Raw genomic sequence first — 20,147 nt, 5'->3', positions numbered from 1 at the left:
CCTGCCTAGTTTTGTAGCATCTGCAACTTGGAAATATTACATTTGGTCCCCACATCCAAATCATTAATATAGATTATCAACAGCTAGTCCCAAGTACCAATCCTTGCTTGCCAACCTGAGAATGGTCCATTTATTCCTACTCTCAGTTTTTGGCCTGTTAACCAATCCTCAATCCATGCCAGTATATTACAAGCTATCCCACGTGCTCTAACTTTGTTTACTAACCTCCTGTGTGTGACTTATCAAAAGCCTTCTGAAAATCCACATACACCACATCCACTGACTCCCCCTTATATATTCTGCCAGTGACATCCTCAAAAAACTCAAACAGGTTTGTCAAACATGATTTCCCTTCCATAAATCCATGTTTACTCTGCTAATCAGATCATTATTTTCTAAGCGTCCAGTTATCACATCCTTTATAATAGATCCTAGTATTTTCCCTACTGCTGACGTCAGGCAAACAGGTCTGTAGTTCCCCATTTTCTCTCTCCCTCCTTTCTTAGATAGTGGGGTTACATTTGCAACCTTCCAATCTGCAGGCACCATTTCAGAATCTATAGAATTTTGAAAGATGACCACCAATGCATCCACCATCTCTATAACCATCTCTTACAACATTCTGGAAAGTAGATCATCAGGTCCCAAGGATTTATCAAACTTCATTAATTTCTCCAGTACTACTCTTTTACTAGTACTAATTTCTTTCACTTTCTCATTCGCGCTAGTCCCCTGGTTCTCCACTATTTTGGGGAGGATTTTTCTTCCTCCGTGAAGACAGACACAAAGTAATCATTTAGCTTCTCTGCCATTTCCCTGTTCCCCACTATAAATTCTCCTGTCTGCCTGTAATGGACCCACATTTGTCTTTGATAATCTTTTCCATTTTACATACCTACAGAAGCTTATACTGTCCATTTTTATGTTTCTTGCTAGTTCATATTTTATTCTCTTTTTCTTCATGAGTTTCTTGATCCTCCTTTTCTGAATTCTAAATTGTTGCTGATCCTCAGGCTTAACACTCTTTTGGCAACTTTATGAGTCTCTACCTTTGGTCTAATATAATCCTTAACTTCATTTGTTCGCCACGCTTGACTCAATTTTCCTGTTGGGTTTTTCTGTCTTAAAGGTGTGTATATTTGTTGTAAACCATGTATTAATTCTTTAAATACTACCCATTGCCTGTCTACTATCATACCATCCACCACAGCCAACTTTCCCCTCATACCTTCATAGTTTCCTTTGTTTAGTTTTAAGACCCTAATTCCAGTTTGAACTACATTGTTTTCGAACTTAATATAAAATAGGATCATATTATGGACACTGTTCTCTAAAGTCACCCATGATTACTGTTTTACCTCTGAGCCATGCATCTCTAGCTTTCTGATTTATACTGTGCCCTACATTACCACTGTGATTTGGTAGCCTATAAACAACTCCTACCAATGTTTGCTGTTTCTTAACTCCACCTAAACAGCTTTTACATCTTGTTCTCACTAATCTCTCTCTCGCTAATGTACCGATCTCATCCCTAATTATCAACGCTACCCCACCTCCTTTTCCTTTTTGCCTATCCTTCCTAAATATAGAATATCTTGAATATTCAGTTTCCAGCCTTTAGGTCACCCTGTAGCCACATCTCTGTTATGGCAGTTAGATCATTCCCATTCACTTCTATTTGTGTCATCCATTTGTCTACTTTGTTATGAATGTTGCGTGCATTCAGATTACATGCCTTCAATTCTGCCTTTTTAACATTATTCCGTATTTTGACTCTTTTTGATGCTGGAATTTGTTTCTGCTGCCTTCCACTTTCATTTACTACTTTTCTACTTCCCATTACCAGTTTTATTTTTCTCCTATCTTAATTCCTTCTTATGGTTCTATCCCCTGACAAGCTTGTTTAAGGATTATTGAGGTTTTCAGTTATTTATATGCAGCAAACCAAATGGCAAATGAGCAATGATCTCATTCATTCTTGGCATTCCTTGATGCCCTGATATGACTTTTTAAGCCACTCCAAAGAAAAGCTAAGAGTCAACTTTGTTAGTGTGGGCCAGATATATGCCAGATCAGGCAAGGATGGATGATTAGGATGGAAGATTACCTATCCTAAAAGAACCAGTTGAGATTTTACCACAGTCTGACAGCTTCATGGTCACCTTTACTGATGGCAGCGTTTTAGTCCCAAATTGCAAAAGTGAATTCTATATTTTAAAACTGCCATGGTGGGAATTAAATTCACATTCTCTGGATTTTTAAACGAAGCATCTAGATTACCAGCCCAGTAACAAACCATTGCATTACAGTACCACCCCCGCCCTCTCCCCCACGCATAAACCACTTGCTTAGTCTCAATCCCATTCACAACCTGATCCAGAATTTGGGAACCTTATTCCTCACCTTTCGCCCAAAATAACAATTTCTTATCCGAAAAACACCTTAGGTGACAAAGTTTTACGCGGAATAGAATTTAATGCATTAATCAATTTGAATATATATAACCAGAGTATTCTGATGGTTGTCTGTTAACTATAGAGAATACAATTTTTTGGGAAATAAAAGCATACCAAAAGACCCCAAAACAGAACAAATCCCTTCCATTAAAATGGCTGTGACAAAAGAAAGAAAAGGGCAGTTTAATGCTACATTAATTGGACAGTTTGGAACAACTTAAAAAAATTAGAAGTCTGGCATATATGCTAGTTAGAATCTCATTGTATGTGAATAATGAGGTGTTAACTGACCCATGTAGATGAACGACTAATAGATCAGCATTTGTAAAAATGAGAAAGGGGATCATTAATCTGTTGTTTAAGTGCGCAATTTGTGTATAGACAGCAAAACTATACACTTAAATGAAAATTACTGTTATTATACACTTGACAGAACAGGTTTTGAGATAACAGATGGGAGGAGGTATGTTGGTTTAAAATAAACCTAAATAAAATATACAATTAAGTGAACCAAGCCATCTACATTTAAATGTCAGCTCTTCATCAAATTATTCCATTTTATAAGAGCTTTTGTCTATCTTTTCCCTAACTTGGTCTCCTCTTGTTGTCTATATAATGGTAGAAAAGGCAGGAACTGTTGTGAAACTGGCTGGTGGGATGTGTGCAAGAGCTGTCAGAGCTGACTCTCATTTTAATTTTTCTTCTTTCCATTGAAGAAACGCTTGATTTCTGTTAAGACCACCATCCCCACATTCATAATGTAGAGACTGATGATCTAGGAGTGTGGGAGAAATGCAACTCGATAATTCATCTTGCCAAGGTGCTTCAATTCAGTTCAGTGTGCCACTGCAGCTCACAATTATTCTTTGCTATTCAATGAAAATAATTAGCAAAATAATAATAATTACAGAGCCATCATTTAGGTTGACACAAACTTTGAAATGGTAATGTAAGCTCTTTGGCCTGAATTTTCTGGTTGGCGGGGGCAGAGTGGGAGCGGGCACGGGCCCGATTATCGCCAATGATCGGGTCCGCACCGCCATTTTACTTAGGCCACCCAGCGTATTTCTCGACTCCCAAGGATAGCGGGAGTGGGCGAGTGGCAGCGGGCGTGCACAGACCACAGGGTCCAATGGCGACTTGGCAGCCTGTTTAAATGAAGGCCTGGTAGCCTTTTCTAGGATGCTCACAATGGCAAGTGCAAGGCCACAGAGGGCTTCTGGTGAGCAGGTCAGGCTGGAGGGTAGGGCAATGGGACAGGCCAAGCCGGAGGGTAGGGCGGGGGGGCCATGTGCCCCTTGTTTTTCGGATGACTGCCTTGCTGCCCTCCTCAAGGAGGTGGTAGCACGGTGGGGGGTGCTGGTCCCCCAGGATGGGAGGAGGAGGCCTCTCCCACATGACAAAACTTGCCTAAGCGGAGGTGGCAGAGGCAGTGAGCTTCCACGACATGGTGCAGCGCACCTGGATCCAGTGTCGCAAGCGCTTCAATGATTTGTTGCGGTCTGGCAGGGTGAGTACCATGTTGGCATTGGGCATTTAACCCAGCAGGTTGGCTTACCCCCCTGCTGCCCGCCCCCTCCCCCTACAAGCGTGAGTATTGTGATGAATTGAATCATTGACGGCATTTGTCCTTTGCTGGGTGGGCAAGCAGATATTGCCCGTGCTGAGGTCAACCTGAGAGGTTGATAAGGAGATGTGTTTTGCCCCCACAGCATGTGTTACACTGAGTCCCACAAAGTAAATAATACAAAACTATCAAAATCCCTCATAATTTTGAACACCTCGATTTGATCTTTCCTTAACATTCTCTGCTCTAAGGAGAGCAATCTCTAGCTCTGCACATAACTGAAGTCCCTCATCCTTGGTAACTTGAAGATTATGACTCAATGTGAGGCCTTTTGTGAAAAGTGCATTGCACTCTTTGAGGCTCTACTATTCTGTTTAAATGGGCTCCCTTTTTTCCCTGGTGGTGTCATATATCCCTTTTCAGCATTGAGGGGTTTTGTCAGTGATAATGCTGCGAACCTGCACTGGATAAGTAATATGACATAAAATGAAAACTGGTCCAGGGTCACGGGAGTTTCAATGTGCCAGGCAGAAGTCTAAAGATGGAATGAGGAAAACTCAACCCCTATACTATAATGCTGTTTTCATGCCCTTTCTGTCTATTCTTTTATACATTTTCAAATACCTATGCATCTCTCTTTCACTGTGTCTTAGTCTCTATCTTAATAGCCACTTGTGTTTTATGGTGTAATGACTCCACATGGAAAATAAATTCTAACATCCCCCTTCATCTTCAAGTGTTTATACCAATTTGATATCCTCTTGTTACCAATTTACCAACCAGTGAAAGCAAAATTTCTTTATAAACCCTCAGAAAACCATTCAGAACTTTGAAGACCTTTGTTAGGTCCCCATTAGATTCTTGTTCCAATAAGAAAACGTCCAATTTTTCAAGCCTTTCCTTGTGAAAATAAATGTTTTCTGTCTTGCCAATGTCCTTTAAGATGGCTACCAGACCTGCACAATATTCCAATTGTGACTTAATTAATAAATTATATACATTTAACATCACTCCCTTGCTTTTATTATTTGATACTCCTGTGTATAAAGCACAGAACCTCCATTATAAATTTTTTGTCTCCTGCCAGTGGAAACAGTATAAATAATGTGAAACTATCCAAAGCCTTCATAATTTTGAATACCTGTAAATAATCTTCTCTTAGCATTCTCTGCTCTAAGTAGAACAATCCCAGTTCCTCTAGCTGTAGCCCTCATCACTGGTACCTTGAAGGTCATGACTTGATCTGAGGCCTTTTATGAAAACTGCCTGTGTTATGCCCTTTTCCACTCAGGGGGAGGTGATGGTGTAGTGGTATTGTCACTGGCCTTGTACTCCATGGACTGGTGTCATGCTCTGTCTTCCTGGGTTCAAATCCTACCATGGCAGATGGTGAAATTTAAATTCAATAAAAATCTGGAAGTCAAAGTCTAATGATAACAATGAAACTGTTGTCAACTGTCATAAAAACCCATCTGGTTCACTGATGTCCTTCAGGGAAGGAAATATCTCCCATTCTTCATATGACTCCAGGCTCACAAACAATGTGGTTGACTCTGAAATGGCCTAGCAAGCCACACAGTTCTCAAGGGAATTAAATGCTGGCCTAGCTAGTGATGCACACATCTCAAGAATGAATTTTAAAAAATCTGCATTACTAAATTTCCCTTTTCCTCCACACTGTTAAGGATCTTATAATTTATATATACTTTCTTTCACGGCATATTTTCTAGTATAGTCATTCACATTTATTCATATTGAACAATAAAAAGGACTACTCACCTCAATTCTTCGTTCTGTTAAGGGACCTCTACTGAAATGTTAATCTGTTTTCGCTATTTTTAAATTCTGATGTATCAGCATTTTAGCTTTAGAAGAAAGAAACAACCAATTCTAACTAAGATGAAATATCGTATCATTGATTGTAGAATTTCTTCATACCCCAGTGATCACTTTCTCATGCCCCACTGAGCTGTGTCCCCATACTATCTGATACTATATGCCTTATTGGCACTTACCTGAACCTAAACCAACACTTTATATAAAACTGTCAGCTATCATATAATTTGTTGTGACACATGATTGGCTAGATATTCAGGAGAAGACAGTGGCCTAGTGGTAATGTCATTGGGCTAGTAATCCAGAGATCTGGGCTAATGATCTGAGGGCATGGGTTCAAATCTGACTGTGACAGTTGGTGGAATTTAAATTCAATTGATTAAAAATCTAGGATTGAAAGTCATTTTCAGTAATGCTGGCATAAAAACCCATCGTATTCTCTAACATCCTTTAGGGAAGTAAATCTGCCATCCTTATCTAGTCAGGCCTACATATGACTCGTGATCCACAATAATGTGGTCGACTTTTAACTGCCCTCTGAAAAGGCCCAGCAATCCCTTCAGTTCAATGGCAATTAGGGATGGGCAACAAATTCTGGCCTTGCCAATGATGCCCACATCCCATCAACGAATAAAAAATATATATTTGGGCAAACTAGCAAATCTAAACCTTTTGTTTCTTGCTTAATTCTTAGTATAGTTAATTTGTCACAACATTTCAATTCCCATTATAAACTTTCTTGTTATGCATCCATAAAAATGCAAGATTATACCTCTTTGTTAAAAAATCGTTTTTGTTGCAATCTGAATTGTTATATGGGGTGGGTGAAGGAATCAGGTTTTCTGTAAAAAAGTTTTGGTTCTGATTAATATTGTTTGTGTTCTTACTTACGCCAGGCAAGGTGCTAAAATGTTTTAACACCAAATAATAAACTGCAAATGCAGTTTAGTGAATTTTTTTAAAAGGTGTTAATTTATAAAACAGATTGCTTTGGGATTTGGATCAATGCAACATCAGCTTTGTAGTCTTTTGCATCCATCACAAATTGGGTGATGAGTGGAAAAAATACGAAGCTTAAGTAGCACTTATCTACCATTTTACAACGCATGAGTAATCTGATTGCACACACCAAGATCTTGGGGAGATTTTCAGTGGCTCAGAAAATATGGAAACCAAAGTCCTGTTATGCACAGCCTGATCAGGGCCAACATGCGTAAGTTTAAAAGAACCTCGCTGGCTTTGGCTGGGTGTGCACTGATTGGGTTAAAATCCCAGAAAGTCAACTCCTGGCAGCAACAGTTCCTGGGCAAATGAGGCGATTTTAACACCACACCTGCTCAGTTTCTACCACATGGATAGGATTAAAATTGCCCTGCCTCAATCAAGTTAGTGAAGATGGACTGACACTTTCCAAAGTCATTTTGATATCCATATAATATAATAATATACAAATAAATTACTCAAATGCTTTTGTCCTAGTCACAATTTCTTAAATATTGAGACAATAGGAACTTGCACCTAATCCACCTCAACTTCAACTATCCATAAAGGTTTACATATGAGCTTACTGATTTCCTTGAGCTCTCTGAAATGAATTGCATTGCAATGTTCTTAGCATCAAATGCATCAATCTTAACTAAAATGTTTCTTGCAGTTAATTCTAATGAAGCAATTTTAGAGACACACCTGTAATGCTGGGACTGTTGCAATTTTTTCAGAAGAAATAAAAACTGATGCAAAGTATTTAGCTCCATCAACCATATTTTCACATTCACACATAACCTGCCCTCACAGTATGACCCATGATTGTTCCATGACATAGCTGAAAAACAAATGCTTACATCATTACTGCAATGATCCACCCTTCTTTCTTCTAATACTATTTTAAGTTTGTGAAAACCTGCTTTAGTTCTCCTTATCAGCATGGACGATTGAACTTTTATACATTATAAGATATATTTTCCAAGTTAATTTCTTTTATGAACACTGGTATTTGACCATTAAAGCTTTACCTTAACTTAAGCACTCATTTAACCCTACAAGCGACACAAGACTTCCCTATTCTTCAGCATTTGCTTAAAAATAATCAACTTTTCTTCTGCTTTACTATTATTACTTTCCACCAGCACATCCTAACGTACCTATTCCAAAGTCCTTCTCATAAGTGAAAAATTAATTCGCTTGAAATTAAGTGCTAATATTGAATTGTCAGTAATCTTAAAACACCTCAGCGACTGAAATTATGATCACTGTTGCTCTACTTGCCCAGAGTTCAGATAACATCTTCAGGTCACTGCTAAGCACCGAATCTAATAAATTATTCTCTTTGATACTCTCCCTAATATGTCAAATTAGGAAGCAATCATTAACAGCATCTATAAATAACTCAATTTTACCTTCTCCTCTACTTCACTGTCTTTATTGGACCAATTAAGGGAAGGACTTTTAAAATCCCCAACGATAACAATGTTGCACCATTCTACTGTTCTCTATCCTGATCTACCTGTGGAGTGCATACATGCCAAGGATCAAGCATGGACCAACACCATGCCCTAGTTATGCTCAAAATGTTTCACCAAATAAAAAACAATTTTAAAAACAGGCTACCATGTACTACAAGTAATTAATTAACTCAAGCTTTTCATAACTTTTCTTTGGATACATGCAAACAGGTGAATATATGAATTAGGAGCAAGAGCAGGAGTAGGCCACATGGTTCCTCAAGCTTGCTCTGCCATTCAATAAGATCAAGGCTGGTCTGATTGTAACCTCCATTCCACATACCTGCCTACCCTCGATAACCTTTCACCCTGTTGTTTATCAAGAATCTGTCTAGCTGTGCTTTAAAAGTATTCAAGGACTCTGCTTCCACCACTTTTTGATGAATCCAATGTAACCAAAGGCTCACAATCCTCTGAGAGAAAAACATTTCTCCTCATCTCTGTCTTAAATGGACAATCCCTTATTTTTAAACCGTGATCCCTAGTTTTAGTTTCTCCCACGAGAGAAAACATCCTCTCCACATCCACTCTGTCAAGACCCCTCAGGATCTTAAAGGTTTCAATGGCCTGCCACTTTCCTGCCTGCTCCTCCCACTGGAGAGGCGTGGGGAGATTGGAGGCATGGGCAGGGGCATGGATTTCAGAAGTTGCCCCCCGCCCCCCCCCCCCCCCCCCCCCCCCCCACCCACATGCACACCCTATGCTGCATCCCTCCATCAGGCACTGCAGCAGTTCAAGAAGGCAGCTCACCACCACCTTCTCAAGGGCAACCAGGGATGGGCAATAAATGCTGGCCCAGCCAGCAAAGCCCACATCCTGTGAATAAATAAAAAAATGTTAGTAGTCTTTCCTTCTGTTCTTGCCCAGTTTCCACATCTCTTTGTTCCCCTTTCCACATATTATCTATCTAATCTATTCTTAAATGATGACATGGGCCAAGATTCTGTGAGATCGACAGGGTCTCATACACCAATCAGAGAATCCACAGAGAACCCCTATTAGTTAAGTGTGGCAGACCTGACAAAATCAAGTGCTTTTCAAGCATTTAAGTGGCCACCATTAGGCCTTTCCCACAATTGAGGTCCCAGTGGCCGAAGGTCTGCCCACCAAGAAGGTGCCGGCCAATCACAGACTGGCAGCTCCATCTGCCGCCAGTGCCAGCAGGAATGGTGGCAGCTGGCAATGCACCCACCAGCAACCCTTGGATCATTGTGGGATTCCAGACCAAAGGTGAGTGAAGGTGAGGCGGGGTTCATGGGGTGGGGATCACTAGAGAGCAGTGAGGAGATTGGAGGCATGTGCAGGGACATAGATTTCAGCAGTTCTCCCCTGCCCTATGCCAGGTCCCTCCAAGGGGCATAGAATACCTGATAGTGAGGGATTCACCCCACTCCCTGCCACCCGGGAGGCCACTGGCAAACCCGGCAGGATTTACCAGTGGCCTTCTGAGGGATCAGCAAAGCCATGCGGCATCATTTAACCCCTGAGCCACCACAAAATTGTGATGGGCTCATGGATAATTGGCTAATTAATGAGACATCGCACCTCTGGGAATCCTGTGTCAGGACCTCCTGCCCTCTGACTTAATCAGGGGGAGCTTTGCCACCACTGGAAGACCAATGTGGAGCCTCTCCTATGATTAAGTGTTTCCCTCTGCAATGGACTGCATTAAATTCAGCCCATGATCTTTACCCAAATCATTAAAGTTGACAAGGTGATGACAGAACATGCATGTTTGAGAAATATCCACAATGAAAACAATGGACTGCTGCTTTGTACTACAATAATAGGGCTGATTTTAACTTCCGTGAGTGGCCAGAAAACAGGCAGTGATGGAACAGCCATCTGTTATACACATATCCCAATATCCCTTTCCATTGGAGTTGATTGGGCAGGATATTATGATAGAGAGTCTATCCATCATCACCTATTTTTCACTATTGCCAAAAGTTTAAATCAGCTTGAACTTTCTAAGATCTTTTTGCAAATATTACATATAAATCATTCCTACTGCTAGCCTTGAGCTCAGCAAATTAACGGCAGGAATGTGTGACTCCACTTTTTGGTGTTGCTACAAGAACGAAATGAAGAATAATATTTTTTCTGCTTCTCCCACTCCCACTTTATCAACAAGGCATGATTTGCAAGCAACATCAGTCGAAAAGATAGGGTAACTTTTTTTATAAGGTAGTGAGCACTATTGCTGAAATCCTGGGTTGGATTATATGCTCCCTTGCCTGGCGGGTTGAAGATGGGAGCTCGTAAAATGTGGCCTGCCACCTTCCTGCCTGCCCCTCACCAATCTCCCATTTTACAGGGATTGGTGGAGGCATCTGGCGGCCAATTAATGGCCACTTAATTGCTTCATCCTGCACTTGCCGCTATTTTATTTGCGATAGGGGGAAGGCCCATACCTAGTGAGTAGCCTGGCATCTTTTATATGTTGGGCAAGGAGGGTCCCCTTTGGGGGTCCCCTTTGTCCATTGGAGGCACCCCCTCCATCATATCCCCCTTTTACTCACCCCACCAATCCTCAACCTCTCAAACCCAGCCCTCCCCTCACCCCACTCACTCCCCTATCTGGGGCCTGCTAGTCAGGGCCCACCAATACCCCAGACAGTCTGGCCTTAGCTCCTCTTCTTCTGACCATAAAATGACTGCAGGGCAGCCAGCTATTTCTTCGGTGGGTTCCCAACCAACATTTTAATCGGGCGGTGGGCATGCAGGGATGGGGAACACAGCACGTATTAAAATCCAGCCCTCTGTAATCTATTCAGGATCATATATATCTCAACTAAGCAGCAACTGTAAGACTACTAGGCCAGTGGGAATACATTTACACTTCTCATGAAGATGTACTAAATATTGCAACATAAGGGCTTCTTTTGTTGCCTGTTCAATGAAGCAATATAGTGTTCTTGTTTTGTTTTCCCAACAACTTTCCTTTGTACTTTTTTAGAATATTTATCCCAATCGGAGGTCTCTTTAAACAATGACTGAAGTGTGAACATTCTCCCTGATACTTTAGCTTTGGAATGGTTGGCACTGTGGCAGTACACTAGTGGTGAAGCACACTGGAAGGATTTATTAAAAAATATTTATATATGCATCAGGAAATTCACTATTAAGCTTAGCTGCTCGATTGATTTTGGCTGTTATAAAGTGGGCACAGAACAACTTTCACTTTTATGCCTTTTAGCATAGCACAAGTTTTCCTTAAAATACGTAATGTCTACTATATACACTGATGCCTGATCCACCATGACAGCTAAAATATATAGTTTTAATGAAAAATGAATCAAATTGAAGGATTTCAAAATAAAATCACTAAAAACTGCTACCAACATACATGAAATTTATCTGATTTAGTTGATAAATATATCCCTCAAAGTAATTTTGTTTTATCAAGATTGACTTCATTAATTTAGGTTACTGGTGTGTCTTCTCTGTCTTTGACTTGAACTTTCTCTTGTTGGTTTCATATATATTTCAGTAAAATAACCAGATTTGCATTGAACCATTTTTAAGTTAAATGCTCATGCATGTTTCATTAACCAACTGGTTTCGGTGACAGCTGGAATTTAGACTGTTTTTCCTCTCCATTTATAGAGCCTGAAGGCATGCTACCTCCAGAGGTCAATGTGATCAATAGTACAGCTGTTCGTGTCATCTGGACATCACCATCAAAACCAAATGGTTTTGTCACCAAATATTCTATTTATGTGAATAAAGAGCAGCGTGATACTGGCATGAATTTACCTGGGTCTTTTGCATTGACAGACCTCCTTCCATTTACTGTATATGAGATACAGGTTAGGAGTGAGCTGTTCTTTTTATATTAAATAGTTAGTTATCATGTAATTCTATGCTTTCCAGCTATTTTCTGTGTACATTTTAATTTTTTTCAGTCCATCTATTTCAGTATGTTATAACAGTTATACCATGCATTTTGTTTTGATATAAAGCATTTTTAATTTTGGTTCCATTTTCACTATGTAATGTAACCCTCATGTAAAGTCATCAGCATCAAATTTGGACAGGCAAAGTTAGACCATTTCAACGAAGTACTCTAACATCAGCTTGACTCTGTATCAGATGCAATATAAATGCAACTGATGTGAAGCAACATTTCAAAAACATTGTAAAGTGGTCCAGCAGATTACCTGGAAATGTTTAAAACTTCAATATATTTGTCAGAAGGTCAATGGCCCTATAATGTGTGCAGGATTTCATTTTCCTTGAATGGAAAGAAGAGGAGCCAGCAGGATAAGCAGATCTTTCCCCTCTAGTTAACTACATAATTCTAAGCATCAATCCTCTGAGCAGTATAACTAGATTTTCATTTCTCAGTACTTATTTTGACCATATTTTTTGTTATATTACTTTTGGAATGTTTTACATATCCTTACAGAAGTGTAACACATCAAGCAAATGGTTCAACATTTCTCACTTTATTGAACTCACTGTGTTCAGTCCAAACGCATGAATCAATGCCTGCTAATTCTGGTACAAATAATGAAAAATAATTATTCCTGGCACAAGCGTTTTATTTCTATTCCTCTGAAAAAACTCAGAAATGTAATCCAGCATTATTACAATTAGAGTCACAAATACAAAATAACCATATTTAAAGATTGCATATTGATCTCAATTTCTTTTTCAGTTTGTTATGTAGAAAATAAATCCAATCATAACATTGCCCTGAGCCACTGGCTCAGGTTGTAATACTTATTTCTGAGTGAGAACTTTGTGGGTTCTAACCCGTAATGCAGGATTTGAGCACAGAGCTCCGACTAGCACTTCATTGTATTAGTGGGGAATGGTGTATAGTCCATATCCTGCCTTTCAACCTGCCTGTTCAAATGAATATAAAAGATCCCATGGCACTGTTCAAAGAACAGAAGAATACTGGATATCCATGCTAAATTTTGAACTCAGTTCTATCAACACTCATTCTCCCTGTTTTGCCTTTAAATATGTTGCAGCTCAAGGAAAAGACTGAATCTATCCTGCTGTGCAAAATTCCACATCCATCAGCCAATCATGAAATGGCATTTGTGGCATCAACAGAGCTGTCTGCAACCAGCAGAGAGTGGCCCCAGCTTTCTGGTTGAAGCTGCAGATGTTGAACTAGGCAGCAGTGAGCAATCCCAAATGAATAATAGCAGAGGAAATCTACAAATCACCAACGGATATAAAACTCTGGTGATTATTATGAATGACTGCTATCTATTACATACTATTTTATATTTTCCAGTCATTTTTTTTCTTGAAAAGGCAGTTTTTCATGTTTAATCATGAATCATCCACGACACAAAGAAAGTAGAAAGAATAAGACATTATGAATTTCATCGGTTATATATCAACTATAGGAATGTATAATTTGCACATTTTCCACTTGCTTCTGAAAGTGAGAATAAGATGCATGCCTGTTTAGTTTGATTTAATGCAAAAAGCATTTAAATTTTATTCTGGAACTTTTGAAAAGGTATTTTTTGTGATCTTTTATGCAAGGTTGAGGTCTGCACAGTGTATGCTTGCACTAAAAGCAACTGTACCCAAGTCACCACTACAGAGGATAAACCAAATGATATAGCTGCACCACATATACATGTTATCAACTCAAGGTAAGCAAAATCTCTTATTTTCTAAAAGTAATTGATTTAGCAATAATTTGGATTTTCATTGCAGATTTTTTTTTTACGGAATATAAGTTCTGGGTCCTCTGAATTATTTTCTGCTGTTACCAAATTTGGGGGCACAGAGTCTCAAATGACAGATTATGTAAAAATGGAGAGGGACTAACAAAATAATGTGTGTTATAAACTTAGAGGTTGCAAAGCTTTTAGAAAACACGTGTATTTTTTCATTACCATATTATCAGAAAAAAAACACCAGATTCAAAAAGAAAGCTTCATAAAAATTAGGGAAGAGTCCAACGGTGTTTACCAGTCCTGATCTGAAATTCTCTTTCTATCTACTTTATTTGTTAGAAGCTAATGCAGTTCATTTGTTCCTATAAATGCCTTGGGACATTAAAGGCACAAGTTGTTGTTGTTGTAGATACAAGTGTTAGATCAGATGGACTGCAACGTTTCAAGAAGGAGGCTCACCACCACCTTCCCAAAGGCAATTAGGGATGGGTAACAAATGCTGGCCTTTCTAGCAACATTCAAATCCCATAAAAATATTTTTAAAAACTCCTGGATAGTTAGCCATTGTAACTTGCTGGCCATGGAGGTGATGTCAGAGGTCTGGGCCATTTTAATGGCTGGGCACAATAATGTAGGCCAGGATTTTCCAGTCCTACTCACCACTGGGGTCTTCTGGTCCCCCAGAGGCTGTGGAGGGAGCCAACATTTTCTTTTGGCTGCCTCCCTTGGCCCCACAGAAATAATTTTCACACTTCTCTGTAAGAGCCTATCTTTATTGCCCATGACCTTTAACTGATCAGGGCACCCATAGCAGGCACTCCAATCAGTAAGCTCTTAAAATAGTTTTTGGGATCCTAGGTAAATCATTAGACTTTAGCTGGGCTTTTCCGGCCCCATCGAGGTGGGACCCGCTGCAGGAGATTCGGCGGCCCAGCCAAAGTCCTTTGACTTTCAGAAGGACTGGACGATCCTGGCAGTGGGCGCGGCTGGAAAATCCCACCCTTTGATTTATTTACATTCATGAAGCTTGGGTGGACACTGCTATTCAGCAAGAAAATATTCGCATTAAAATGGCTATGGGTTGGTAAAAGTTTACAGCTTTAACTTCTACTGCATTCACTTTCTACCAGATGGAAATAGTTAAAATTCACCCTTAGGATGCTGAATTAATAGAACCGTCACTGCCAGATTTAAGGGTAATTATCACAAATAGCACTGTTATTTTTGTTCAACTTATTCTTAGTGCCATTTTGTGACCTGTGCAGAATATCACATTTTAACCTCTCCCATTGTTGCACTGTATTAACCAATTAAATTAGTATTAACAAAATGTCACCTTTCACACAAGGTGGGAGCAACAACTTATGTTTCAAAACAATGTACCTGCATTTTGATAAAAAGTAAATATGAGTGCTTGAAAGAACAATAAATATTTAGTCAGGCCTTAAATTGCATGAACAGATTGTTAGTCTGTTTTTACTGTTTTCTTGTATCCAATTTTGCGGTAATTTATCTTGTCATGTCTTACAAGCCATGTTCTATTCCCTTCCTTCCAGCTTTCTACCAAAAGCCATCTTCATGCCAGCGACTGGAATGTACATCAGAGTTATACCAGCTTTCACTCCCTGTTTGGCACCACCTGACTTGTGCTCAGACATTTCTGTTCGCTCTCTCTCTCTCTCTGACAAAACAGTTGGTTTTGGCAATTCACTGCTTACATGTTCAGTCTTATCACATTCTAAAGATAACAAATGACAAAATGCAGATTAAGCTAGTAGCAAAGACTTCCATTTATCTCTATTTAAATACACTCACTGTCTTTTCATTAAACCATGAGTCTGTTAATTATGAATGTTAATCAATAATTTACAATAAAATACAATTTCAGAAGTTACCTTTTTCAAATTACACCAAATTAAGAGCTGTACAATGGAACATTTAAGCTTAGTGGCAAATGTTTAATATTATATACACTTTTTATACAAGGAAGACTAGATACTGAGCAAACTTCATTCCTGCCAATCTAACAGCTCTAGAACAGGCACAATGAACACTAAACACATTTTTGATCTTTCAGAATAAAACAACCTCTTTTAAAAGTGTCCATTTTTATTAGCTGACTTATCTAACCTGCAATTCGAAAATGACAAAAATAAGACTGTAACACTTAACAGATCAAAAATTTGCTTTTATAAAAAAATAACTTAGCTGCATTATTTATGATCTCACAATGCCATGAGAGCCATCTACTGTGATCTAATTAGCATTAAAAGGGCTGGAACTTTGACCATTGTGTTTGAGTCATGTCACATTCCCCACAATCAACCATGTCACTAGGTAGGTGAATTTTGATATTTACAAAATTTATCTAAACTTGACAGGTAGATTGTTGGGAACGAACACATTCTGCATTCTTACCTACTTTCTTCTTATTTGTTCACTAATATGGTGACTATTTCCTGATCTATTTATGAATTAATCTGGGCCAAGTGAGGAGAAGTCATGCTTCTTGCTGCCGGAGCCAGTCAGTATCAGAAGACTGATCAGGGAAAGATGCTGCTGATCTCTTTACAAACATTTATTATTAAACAGCACAGTGGAATGTAAGGAGGAAGCAACTCAGAACTGTTTCCCATTAAGAACGTGTATCTAGTTTTTGATTCACCCTTTGTCTCCAAACTATGTACAATTACTACCATTCTCAATGAATGTGAATTCCAAGAACAGTGCACCTAAAAATGTGGGTTTTTCACTTGGCCTGAACTGTACTGAATGCTCTTTGTAAGTGGGTGGGGTTTTGCTGATGAGCAAATGGAGCCTGGGCAAAGGAAAATGTGGTGCACTAAAGAATAGGTATAAATTTGCAGTAGTATGGGGCAAGAGCAGAGGATTGGGAATGTGTTTATAAACAAAGTAAATCTGTATATGTTTAAAACAGCCACAGCCTACTAGCATTGAAAATGAGTTCTAAAGTTAAACAAGCCAATTTGTATAATATTGTGACTCACTAGGGAGAAATTTTCCCTGTCAAGTTTAGAAGCAGGTTTTGCATGTGCAGGGAGTTAAATGCTTGAAATTGATGTAAAGTCAGGACTCCCAACATTGTGCCTCCCTCTTTGTGATTTCTAGAGGGTGAGATTAAGGTGAGTGGGGATCCTTTTTAACCTATCAGCTAAGAAATTAAGTAAGTAACTTAAATACCAATTAAGGACTTTTTAAACCATCAATCCTGGATTTCCCAGCTAGGGCACCTATTTCCTGACCTCTCAGGAACTCACCAGGGATAGCAAGGCAACTGCAGAGGGGAAGAATTTCTTCAATGAAACCAAAAGGCTGGGCAGGCTTTGTTCACTGAAAGTGAAGGGCTTCAGCCAAGGCCAAGTGAGAGACTGCTTTTCATAGCATTTCTTCTTTGAGAGGGTGATTGCCAACTTTTTGGAAGGCACTTCATCTGTCGAGCACTTCACTCACCTTCAGCTGCACTTCCCTGCTGTCAGCCCTCGCCAAGGCATGGGAGCAGTTTCTGCAGCTGCACCTTGCGACTTTAATGAGGAGCAAGAGCAGAAGTAACACCATCGCCATCAACACGAGCAGCAGCAGGAGCAACCCGAGCATCACCACCAGTACCAGCTGCTTCCTCCTCTGCTCCATTATGCTCCACCGGGCAGATGGTTTGGCCACCAAGATCTGTCTGTAGGGAAGTGAGACCCCCAATGCAGGGTCTACAGGCAGATCAACTCCCTGACATATTTAAGCATCAGTGCTTCAGGAGGCTCAGGATATAGTGACAGGTCGCTGCTAACATCTGCAGTTTTCTGAATCAAAACCTCCTTCCCACTGGAGCAGGTGGGAACACATTGCCAATGCCCAATTAGGTGTCTGTCACTGGCGGGCCGCTCCTCCCCCTGGGTCTCTGCCTCATGCCAAATTGTGTGCTCTCTTCTCCTGCAAGGAAAAAAAGAGAGGCATGAGTGTTCATAATGGCTTCTGTGAAGAGGAGGGAAGGGCACCATTTGTGAAGGGTGACTTTGAGGCAAGGGTATGAGAGGGCAATTGGCTGTTGGTTGTTCAGATGGTGATGTTAGGTGCCTGGAGAGAGAGGAATGAATGGAGCTGCAAGGTGTGTCTGAAGAGTGATGTGCAAAAAGAAAGCTGTGAAAGCCAGAGTGCGGGGCATGGCACCTGAAAGTGCTAAGCTGATTGCTTTTCTCATCATTCTGATATCCTAGATCCTCTTGGTTTACTATCTCCCAGTTGGAGAGACCATACTCCTACTGTTCACTTCCTCCGCCACTTACATCCACATCTGCTTGTTTGCAGAAGTTGGCCTCTTCCACCCATCCTTGGGTGAGTTTGCCTCACTGCAGACCCCCAGATCCTGCTGCAGGATCTCCAGGCAGGAGTGAGAGACCCAGGATTTTCCAGGTCTTCTCTTCATTCCTGTAGTTCCAACAGCTTGTTGTTGAGCTAGTGTAGCCCATGCCATGGGCAGGATTTACCCCTCATTGCACTAAGTGCAACAGTGGGCATGAAAAACGGTTTTCTGACTGCCGGCCACAATGGCGGGTTTTTGTGCCATATCGTCTACTTCCTGCTGCATTAATTATGCACACACAGGAAACATGCCGGATCGTGGGTAGGCGGCATCTGATTCATCCGCCCCACCATGAGCTCACTGCTTCCTCATTTCGGGCGTCGTACTTAAACGGCACCCATGCAGAACTTTGTCAATGCCTGCAGCCTAGAACTTCCACAGATGAGAGAGATGGCCCCAAAAGAGAAAATAAACAGCTGCACCCAAATTCAGTGACTCCTTCCTGAAACGCCTGCTGAAGGCAAGCAAGGCCCACCACAATGTCCTCCATCCACCAACCTCACCACTCCGGCTTGGCAGGTGGTGGCAGCATCGTTCAGTGCCAATGTAGCATAGAAGAGGTCAGCCACCTAGTGTAGAAAGAGAATTAATGATCTCATCCATGCCACCAGGGTAAGTCAACCATCTCATCACTCTCAACTCACACACGCACCAGCACATCACACATTCACTGGCATCTCACACCCTGCCAGCTCAAGGGACATCACCACTGACTCTCACACACACCTTCACACCTCCATTTGGCCTCATTTCTTCTGCAATTTGTGTCCTCATCTCATCCATGGCTGCAGTCACCACTCACACATGGCAGGCATCCTTATCATCTGCCCTGGTACGCTTATGCTCTCCATCTGTCTTAATGCAGGACAAGCTCATACGCAACTGAAGGGAGAGATCTCACACCGGGGGGTGGAGTCCCTACGAGAATTGAGTTATCGAGCTGGCTGGAGAGAACGAAGACTGCATCAACGGTGAGGTAGGCGGCGCACAACCAAGTGAGGATCCTGCACCAGCTCATCCCTCAGACAACCAGACTGTGAGTGCATTGTCCTGTTTTAGAATCGCCTTCCATGCATTAATTATCTCTCCTTTCTTTCATAGGCACCACTAGAAAGTGGTCAAGGGCACCCACAAAGCAGGTCCTCAGCTCCAGCTCAGCTCTAGCACTAGTGACACCCTTGGGTGAGGGTCCCAGAGAAGTGCACCATAGAAGACCCATCACAGCGCTCACCCACACACTCCAGCATCGCAGAGACACACACCTCAGTGGGACCTAGTTCAGGGTCACAATCTAGTGAGCACAGCACAAATCTTGTCCACAGCAGGCGAAGGCAGGGACATCCGAGGTTGTGGGCACTCAGAGGACTGTTGGAAGCCAGGAATCTGTGGAATCCAAACCAGATGACAAGCCTCCAGACTCGGTCCTAAATGAGGCGGTGGAGCTGCAGCGACAATCAAAGGAACATCAGGAAGGGATATCAGCTGCATTTCTCAGATTGCAACAGACAATGGAAGAGTCCATCTGTGTTCAATCTGAGGTGATAGCACCAGCATGCCAATGCACCAAGACTAACACTGGTAGAATGGCAGCTGCCATGGAGATCTTGGTCCAGGGCATCGGTCCTGCACTGCTGCAAGAGCAGCCCTCCATTGCTGTTGCCATTGGTGGCATCCATCAGTGGCTATGCGAGAGATAGTTGAGGCACCTAGATCACACTCCAGCTGCACCTTGTCCTCAAGGAGTCAATCAGGTGCCCT

The 20,147-nt window shown here is 41.0% G+C and overlaps 1 protein-coding gene across 1 annotated transcript in view; it reads left to right on the top strand.

The window, feature by feature from the left end:
* Positions 1 to 20,147, top strand: part of ush2a (Usher syndrome 2A (autosomal recessive, mild)) — a 1,196,697-nt gene that overhangs the window by 873,546 nt on the left and 303,004 nt on the right. Inside the window, exons 45-46 of the mRNA XM_041207243.1 lie at positions 11,970 to 12,172; positions 13,875 to 13,987. Of these exons, the coding sequence (XP_041063177.1) occupies positions 11,970 to 12,172; positions 13,875 to 13,987 (316 nt within the window). The remainder of the gene's footprint in view (positions 1 to 11,969; positions 12,173 to 13,874; positions 13,988 to 20,147) is intronic.

This window comes from Carcharodon carcharias, chromosome 2 (assembly GCF_017639515.1).
Source record: "Carcharodon carcharias isolate sCarCar2 chromosome 2, sCarCar2.pri, whole genome shotgun sequence".
NCBI classification, from domain to species: domain Eukaryota; kingdom Metazoa; phylum Chordata; class Chondrichthyes; order Lamniformes; family Lamnidae; genus Carcharodon; species Carcharodon carcharias.
This window is presented reverse-complemented; position numbering and strand designations above follow the sequence as displayed.